This window comes from Leucoraja erinacea, chromosome 1 (assembly GCF_028641065.1).
Source record: "Leucoraja erinacea ecotype New England chromosome 1, Leri_hhj_1, whole genome shotgun sequence".
NCBI lineage: Eukaryota > Metazoa > Chordata > Chondrichthyes > Rajiformes > Rajidae > Leucoraja > Leucoraja erinaceus.
Genome location: NC_073377.1, coordinates 94,571,949 through 94,581,383, shown reverse-complemented (window position 1 = coordinate 94,581,383; position 9,435 = coordinate 94,571,949). Strand labels below are relative to the sequence as shown.

The 9,435-nt window shown below is 43.3% G+C and overlaps 1 protein-coding gene across 1 annotated transcript; it reads left to right on the top strand.

Annotated features, from left to right (window-relative positions):
- Positions 1-1,179: 1,179 nt before the first annotated feature.
- ostc (oligosaccharyltransferase complex subunit) lies at positions 1,180-9,230 on the top strand. Its single transcript, XM_055639116.1, has 4 exons — positions 1,180-1,368; positions 1,971-2,064; positions 5,275-5,472; positions 8,371-9,230. The coding sequence occupies exons 1-4, from the start codon at positions 1,230-1,232 to the stop codon at positions 8,387-8,389; spliced, it is 450 nt and encodes a 149-aa protein (XP_055495091.1). The 5' UTR covers positions 1,180-1,229; the 3' UTR covers positions 8,390-9,230.
- The last annotated feature ends 205 nt before the right edge of the window (positions 9,231-9,435 follow it).

Sequence of the window (9,435 nt, the reverse complement as noted above, 5' to 3'; positions counted from 1 at the left end):
GATGTACTGTCCCGGTCCGGACAATTTTCACATTTATCAAGCGGTCCTCTCTCTCTCCTCCAACCCCTACAAACCTGTATGTCTTTGGAATGCGTTGCTGGAGAGGGGCCCCGAGTCGAGCCTTGCGAGAAAACCCACGCGAGGTCCAGCCCCATGGGTGAGTAACAGATCCGCAAACTCCGCAGTACGGGACTGGAGCCCCCCGGGTCGTTCCGGGCTGCTCCACGGTGCTAGGCCCCAACGGCCGAGACCCCACTTGAAAAAGTCATTTTTTCCCGACAGGGAAGAGATTTAAACAGTTTTTCCCCCCGCCCCCCCACATTTACACTTAAAAATACGTAAAAAACACCAGCACTACATTTAACTAGACAAAAAATAAAAAAAAGACAGACAGGCTGTAGGGGCCGCTGCAACGGGTGAGTCGCGCCGCCAACTCCTATTAGTTAAACCATTAATCTTACTCATCAACTTACAATTAACCATGGCGACTGACCTCAGTCTTTGGGCCTGATCATTGATCTTGACTGACTGCCAATACTGACATTGGGTCTAATCAATGACAACACTAACGAAATTGGACAATTTTATGCTGGACAATTTTCACATTTATCAAGCCCATTAACCTACAAACCTGTATGTCTTTGGAATGTGGGAGGAAACCGAAGACCTTGGAGAAAACCCACGCAGGTCACGGGAGAACTTACAAATCTCCGTATAGCTTCGTCTCCTGCTGATCTTTGGCTGTCATGGCCTGTCCCTTGGCCATTTTTCAGCCTGAGCAACATTGACTGACGGATACCGAAAAATACGTCGGCTAGACGACGTATGCCGCGGCGGGACGACGCATGATGCGCGCGGGTCGCCACTGGATTTTGAAATGTTCAAAATCTTTTAGAGACACTGATATGACGCCGGCAAAGTCGCCAGTGGGACAGGCCTTAAGGCAGCAACTCTACAGCTGCGCCACCGTGATGCCCTCCAACCCTCGGCCTTGACCCAATTCCGGCTACCAATTACGTCACTAGGAATGCCAGCTGGGCGCCGATGTGACGCGGGGCGCCGATGTGACGCGGGCGCCGATGTGACGCGGGGCGCCGCGATGGGACGCCGGACGTGGCGATGTGACGCGGGGCGCCGGGCGTGGCCAATGGCAGCGGGGTTGAGACGTGGCGCCGCGCACCGGAAGCGCTGGCCGGTTGGCGTTTCCGGGACACGTCGCGGCCGCGGCCATGGAGACGCTGCTCGCGCTGCCCTTCGCGCTGCTCGAGTGCCCCAACGTGAAGCTGAAGAAGCCGGGATGGCTGCACATGCCGTCCGCCATGACCGTGTACGCCCTGGTCATCATCTCCTACTTCCTCATCACCGGCGGTGAGTGCGCTCCCGGTGCGGGTCCAGGGCTGGAGAATCCCACTCTGAAACACGGCGGCTGGAGCTGGAGAGGGGAGGGAGGGGAGGGGAGGGGAGGCGGGCCGGGCCGGGCAATCTGTTTTATTGCCTATTTGCAACGCCTGCGGTCGATTTTTCTATTTTCCAAGTCAAAACCAGCCTGGAATATGTGTAAATTAGGCCGTGGCCCTATGCTTAATTAATTACAGAATGCTGTAAGTACACGGTCAGTCAAGCAACATCTGAGGGAAAATAAACCTGTCAACATTCTGGATCGGTGACCTTTCTTTGGGAAAATATTTAGCTTGGCTGCTTTTCTGATCAATGGGCGTTTTTGCATCCTTATATGTACCCTGGTAATGAAGAATAACGGAGGAGTAATGAAGGTAAAGGGACCTATTTGTCAGAGGGGAAAGTATTGTCATGACTTGAAACAGTTGATATTCTAAATTATACTGAAGTTTTCATGATGAACCTGGTAATTTGATGATATTTTGACTCAACTATTCAGTGTAGAAATGACACGAGGAGTGCTGCAGAGTTCATATTTGCTCCTGTGTTTAAGATGCTTTTCGTATTTACAGGTATCATTTACGATGTAATAGTGGAGCCTCCAAGTGTGGGATCAATGACAGATGAACATGGTCATCAGAGACCTGTGGCCTTCTTGGCATACAGGTACGACAGGAACAGCACTAGTGTTGCTTTGCTTTCTCTCACCAGTTTACACCTTTTCTTCTCTATTAGTGGATTAGTGGTCTTTATTCTGGGTTATGGTTCCAAGAATTAAATATATCTTATCCATAACCATGGTTTTGCTATTTTTTCTAACTTAACCACATTAGAATTGAGCTTTGGCTTGCTCTAATGTCCTAGAGCTGAACATTACTGAACCAGCCCCTTTGCCCCACCTTGTCCATGCTGACCAAGTTGGCATATTGGGCTAGTCCTATTTGCCTGCGCTTTGCTCATATTCATCTAAAACCCACCTATTCAGAAGTCTGTGCAAATGTCTTTTCCAGGTCATAATTGTAACTGCTTCTACAACTTCCTCTGAAAGCTCATTCAAGATATGGATTACCATTTGAGTGAGAAGTTTGCCCCTGACATCCATCTAAAATCTCTCCTCTCTCACCGTAAGCCAATACTGTTTAGTTTTTGCATTACCTACCCTCGGAAAAAGGTGACCATTCACCTTCTCCATGCTTCTCATGATCTTGTACATCTCAATAAGACTCCAGAAAAAAGTCCCAGCCTTTCCAACCTTCCCTATAACTCGACATGCCTGCATGCCCAGGTAATATCTTGGTGAATCTCTTTTGCATCCTTTCCAACTTAATGATATCCTTTCTATAGCCGGGTGACCAGAACTGCACGCAGTGCTCCAAGTAAGGTCTTGCCAATGACTTGTACAGCTGATTCATGATGCGCCAACTTTTGTACTCAGTACCCATCCCAATGAAGGCAAGCCTGCCAAATGCTGCCTTTACCACACTCCACCAGATTTGCCACTTTCTGGTCATGTATGCCCAGATCTCTGATCAATCACACTGTTTTTGCTCTGTCATTTACTCTAAATTCGGCCCTGGTTCGATCCACCAAAGTGCAACACCTCACACTTGTCAAAGCTAAATTCCATTTGCCATTCCTTGGTCCACCTTCCCAACTGATCTGGATCCTATTATAAACTTAGATATCTTTCCTTACTGTCTACTGTACCACCTATTTTGATGTCAGCTACAAATTTACTAATAATGTTACCTAACTTGACATCTGCAAAGCTTATGTATATAACTAATGGCAGCTGACCCAACATTGTCTCCTCTGGCACACCATTGATTTCAAGCTTCGAATCAGAAAAACAACTCTCCACAACTATCATTTGATTCTTTCCTCCAGGCCAATTTTGAACCCAATTTGCTAGCTCACCTTGGATTCCATGCAATCTAACCTCGCAGACTAGCCTACTATACAGGACCATATCAACGGCTTTGCTAAAGTCCATTTGGAGTACCTTCACTGTCCTCAATCTTCTCAATTACCTCTTCATAAACAAAATGAGATTTGTGAAACACCATTTCCCATGCACAAAGCCATGCTGACAATATTTAATCAGTCCCAGCCTATCCAAATGCTGGTAGATCTTGTCTTTCAGAAACCTTTCAACATCTTTTCCTCCACTTATGTCAAGCACATTGGCCTGTCATTGCCCGGGTTGTCCTTGCTGCCCTTATTAAATAACGGTACAACACTAGCCACCCTCCAGTCTTCCAGAGCTTCAGCTGTGGCTAAAGATGATACAAAGAACCCTGCATGAGTCTGCATAATTTCCTTCCTAGCTTCCGAGTATGCACTTGGTCAGGCGCTAGGGAGTTATCAGTGGGCTTAAAAACCACCCTTTGTCTCTATCATGTCTGTTGCATCTATACCCTGGAATATTGAGCCAACAGTCCTGCCCATCTCTCAGCTGTGTTTCTGTTTACATCCCAGTTCTCTGAGCCAATCCACACTCTGAATTCATCTGCCTTGCCTGTTAAATAAATAGTTTAATCCACCGGTCTTTCCTCTCTTTAATGTGCACCTGTCTGTCCCGTGCTGCTTTTCTGCATGTAACAGCAGGACTATTACATTATCTCTGAGATCATATAATGATGTCTGGTTTGCCCTGCATGGAATTGTCCATATGCCTTATTTTGATTAACTCGAATTGCAATGAAAAAGCTGAGGGTACAGAGCTCTGTGGTTCCCAGTGGTAAAATCTGTCACTATTTTTGATTTGTGAAGTTCGGGTATTTATAAACCACTGGGTCATTTGGACTAAACCTTGTTGCAGAATCTGAACGGTTGATTTCCCTTTATCCACACATCTTGTTTGCATTAAAAAAAAAAAAAATTGATGTGCATGAAAATATATATTTTTTTGGAATATAAGAAGCATGCAGAATTAAGCCAAGTATTATTTTGTAAGAGAGAGATTTATGATCTGTAATGTTTTCTTTGTATAGTATACTCTCAGCCATGATATACTGACTTTCTGTAGAGAGTGGGAAGGATTGGTTGCATGAATATGCTGGCGGCATGAGAATTGCACGAAACAATTACTGTTTGTGACCCTCTAGTACTCCATGCATAAATCTATGAGAACATTATTGAACGATATTATCTTGACCTTTCAAAATAACTTTTTTTTACACTGCAGTTCTATTTTTTAGGACTAAACAAAAATATTAATATAAAATACAAAAAATATAAATGGGTGACTATGCTTGCATCCCACAAAGTGCCTTATCTTCCAAGTGCGTGTTGCTACTTATCAGCCTGTGACTACTCTGCCCCAATGTATACACTTAAATAAACTAAAATTATATTTTCACGCAGGCTATGATAGACATTTACACGTGGGTTATCTTGAACTAACACCACTTGATGTAGTCTTTATTTATAAACACAAATGAGAGAGGGTAGGCTGTTGTACTGTAGGCTGATTGGAAATAGCACATAAATGGGAAAAAGCTGCATCGACGCTCGGCTCAGCAAAGTCAATTACATTTTGAAAACATTTATGAAATTGCTTGGTTTTCTTCGAACTCTGGTTATTTTTTGGGGAATTTTGGATGCATAAATACCAGATACATGATAATTTTGGCCATCTTATTGTAGCATGCAGATCTGTGTACCCATTGTAATTAGGAGGAATTAATCTATTGTGTTATGTAATCGAAGATCTTCTGAGTTGGGATTGAATGTGACTATTTTATAGACAAATACCTTTCAATAAAGTGCTGGAGCACAGCAGCTTGAACATTTGTGGTGGTTTGTACTTTACTGTGTTCCTTACTTTGTAGCCACAGCAAGTTGGAACTGATGCTATTTTCTTTTTGCTTATAGAGTGAATGGCCAGTACATCATGGAAGGTCTTGCTTCTAGTTTTCTGTTTACAATGGGAGGCCTAGGGTTTATAATCTTGGATCGCTCAAATGCACCCAATATTCCAAAACTGAATAGATTCCTGCTTCTGTTCATTGGCTTTGTCAGTGTCCTGTTGAGCTTTTTCATGGCCAGAGTCTTCATGAGAATGAAATTGCCGTAAGTAATCTTTCAATCTGTTACAAATACTGTCCTTGTTGCATGCATATCCGAATCTTAAGTACTACAAATATTTTGAAAATTGAATAGAGTTTAACCTAAATGGACAATTTCCATTCAAATAAAGTTATTCAGTGACTTTATGTGAATAGGCCTGGCACATTTTCCCCCTTTTCCCCTCCCACTCTACCCCCCTCCCCCAATATTCCTCAGGCTTTTGTCTGACCATGTTTCAAACTCCCCTCACCTGTTTCCACCTGTCACTTACCAGGCTTTATCTCGCCCCCACCTCTCTACCAGCTTTCTTTCCCCCTACTGCAACCAGGCTGAAAAAGGGTCTATACCTGAAACGTCACGTATCCTTGTTCTCCAGCGATGGAAACATAGAAAATAGGTGCAGCAGTAGGCCATTCGGCCCTTTGAGCCAGCACTGGCGTTCAATATAATCATAGCTGATCATCCAAAATCATTTTTTCCATTCCTGTTTTTGCCCCATATCCCTTGATTCCATTAGCCCTCAGAGCTAAATCTAACTCTCTCTTGAAAACATTCAATCAATTGGACTCCATTTCCTCCTGTGGCTGAGAATTTCACAGATTCACAACTTTCTGGGTGAAAAAGTTTTTCCTCATCTCAGTCCAAAATGGCTTACCCCTTATTCTTAACATGTGACGCCTGGTTCTGGTCTCCCCCAACATCGGGACCATTTTTCCTGCATCTAGCCTGTCCAATCCCTTAAGAATGTTATATGTTTCTGTAAGATACCCTCTCATCCTTCTAAATTCCAATGAATACAAGCCCAGTTGACCCATTCTTTCATCAGATCTTAGTCCTGCCATCCTGGGAATTAACCTGGCGAACTTCTGCTGCACTCCCTCAATAGCAAGAATGTATTTCCTCTAGTTAAGAAACCACAACTGCACACAATATTCCTGATGCAATCTCCCCAGGGCCCTGTACAACTGCAGTAGGACCTCTACCAGGTATTGAAATTAATGGTTGCCCGCTGGATTGAGCTGAAATTACCGTTCCTAGAAGCCTCCGAAGCCTCGCCAAGATATTCTGTCCGCGACCCCCTCCATATTTTGGATTTACGATTTCCGTGCTTGACAGGTGTTGTCCGAGGAGCGCTGGCCTTCCTTCCCACCTCCTCTGCCCCTCTCTCTCTCTCTCTCTCTCTCTCTCTCTCTCTCTCTCTCTCTCTCTCTCCCCTCTCCTAGACCTCTCCCTCTGACACCTTTAAAATATATTCTGCTGCATTTATGTCCCCTCTAACCTGTCCTCTATTATCCCTCTCCCTATTTTGTTGTGGATAAATTATGTGCGAAGCGAGAGTGTTTTCTCAATAACGACCCCCTCTCCCTTCACTCCCTCTCCAGGATTTATTGACCTCTACCTGAATAATCCTCCCTCTCCCTCTCCCATGTCTCCCTCTGAGCATAATTCCGTCTAACTACCTCTTCGTCCCTCGTCCCTGACCCCTAAAATGTCCCTAAAAAGCTGCCCCCCCCGAGGGCCCCCCTCCCCCTCCCCCGTGCAGGTAGGTGTATCAATAATACCCTGTGAATTAATAACATGAAAAAATACCCCCTCTCTCCCAAAACTACCTATTCCCCCTGTCTCCCGCTGAGTTACTCAGCTTTTTGTGATTAACCCCCTCCCTTATTTTCCTTCTGAGGCCATTTCTATGATCTCCCCCATTCCTCTGCCCCTCTCTCCCCCTCTCCCCCTCTCCACTCCTCTATACATCCTCTCCCCCTCTGTGGGCAAAATCCCCCTCTCCCCTCTCCCAGAACTACTAAACACAATACGTTAAATCTACACCTTAGGGCCCTACCATTCACCGTGTCGGTTATACCCATGTTAGACTTCCCAAAATGCAACACCTCACATTATTCTGCATTAAATTCAATCAACCATTCCTCAGCCCACTTGGCCAATTGATCATAGATCAGAAAGATAGGTGATGCGAATATTCTTTCAGTTTGACAACATATTTCCTTACACACATATGTGCCAGAACTAAACACATTAATGCATGGCCTCACCAATCTGCAACTCAAACCATGCACTTTGACTTCCCAAAATGCATCACATTATTCTGCATTAAATTCAATCAACCATTCCTCAGCCCACTTGGCCAATTGATCAAGATCTTGATGCAATTTTTCACAACCATCTTCACTATCTGCAAACCCACCCACTTTTGTATCATCTGCAAACTTGCTAATGTTGCTGTGTACGTTCTCATCCAAATCATTGATGTAGATCAGTGATTCCCAACCTGGGGCCATATGGCCCTAAGAGGCCATGGCAAATTTCAGGGGGGCCACAGAAATGTTTTGGTATTTAGGGGGCCACAGGTTCAATGAAGGGGGCCACAGAGCTACCACCCTGTTGCCTCCTAAATTTCAGTTCTAATAAATTTAAATCTATGTAGTTGAAATATTTTTGATGTTTGTGAAATAGAGTAAAAGAGAATATATGTGCAATTAATAGACACTGATATTTTTATGGAAGGTATTATAATAGTGAAGAACTTTTTTCCCGCTAATAATGTCAGGGGGGGCCACAGAAAAATTAAAAGATCCCAAGGGGGCCATGAGCTAAAAAAGGTTGGGAACCACTGATGTAGATGACAAACAGTAATGGGCCCAGCACCGAATCCTGAGGCACACCACTTGTCACAGGCCTCCAGTCCAGGAAGCAGCCTTCCACTAACACCCTCTGCTCCTTTCCAATATGAATTGAATTATGAATGTGTTTCATGGTGAATATATATGTATATTTCGCTTTGTACTGACCTTCGGGAAAATTAAAAGGTTGATCAAATTTGGCCTTTTATGACTGAGTATGTTAATCCTATGGTATATAATTTTTTTGTTTGTTTCTTTCCAGAGGTTACTTGATGGGCTAATTTAATGAAGAGCCATAGGTGTGATTCATGGAATGGAGAAAATTGACTGAAAACTGTAATTTTAAGAAAAGTGATCTGAGCGTGCACATTTGTAAAGAAAACAATAAATATGTTTCTACAACAAGTGTGTTAACTATGGTGATGTAGCTTTATTAGCTACTGAATTTAATTGATAATTAAACCAAATGTAGTTCCGCCATTTGTAGAGTCTGGATGCACAGTCTGTGGTTTTGCAGTTGCCAGTTAAAAAAACATCATTTGTACAATGCCCTTCCTAAAATCTGGATATTCCAAAGTGCTTTGTAAGTTCAATTAAGTCCTGATGAAGAACTGTTAATGCAGGAAAACAGTTCTGTACAGAAGGGCACTTAAATGCCAATGTTAACATGAATATAACTGTTTTGGTGTCAATTGGCTAGGAACAAATATTGCTTGGATACCAGTGAAACTTTTCAATTTATAATAGGACTGTTTGTCCATCTAAGAGTTTAATGCCCTTGTCAAATGATGATGTCACAGGTGCTCGCAAATATGATGTGTTCATGTCACGGGAGTGGAACTTATACTACGTTTCTTCTGGCTCATGGCAAGGGTACTACCTGCTGCACTACCACTGACTGGCAGGCATCAATAACTTCTACAAATGTCAAGGAAATAATGTAATTTGGTATATTGCATTTCTTTTTTTTAATCACCTATTTCTGATGGGTTCATTCATGAATTTCACAGAATTGTTATTAAAATTATTGCCTGTCAAAAGTTGCTTTGTGGCGCAGGCAGAATTGTGGATTGAACATTACACTTTCATAATAAAATCGCAGTTGAATTCTGATAACTTAAATATTTGATTTTTTTGATTTTGTGAAACTGCTTTGGAATGAAAGGCTTGAATTGGTTGCCATCCAGTTCTTTAAAAAACATTGGTTTGATTTTCATGATAGTCATTGTCATAAAGCAGTACTGCACAGGACCAAGCCTTTTGGCACGCCTTTACTTCGTTGACCAATTTCACATTTTGGATTAGCTTCATCGACCTGCATTCAGCC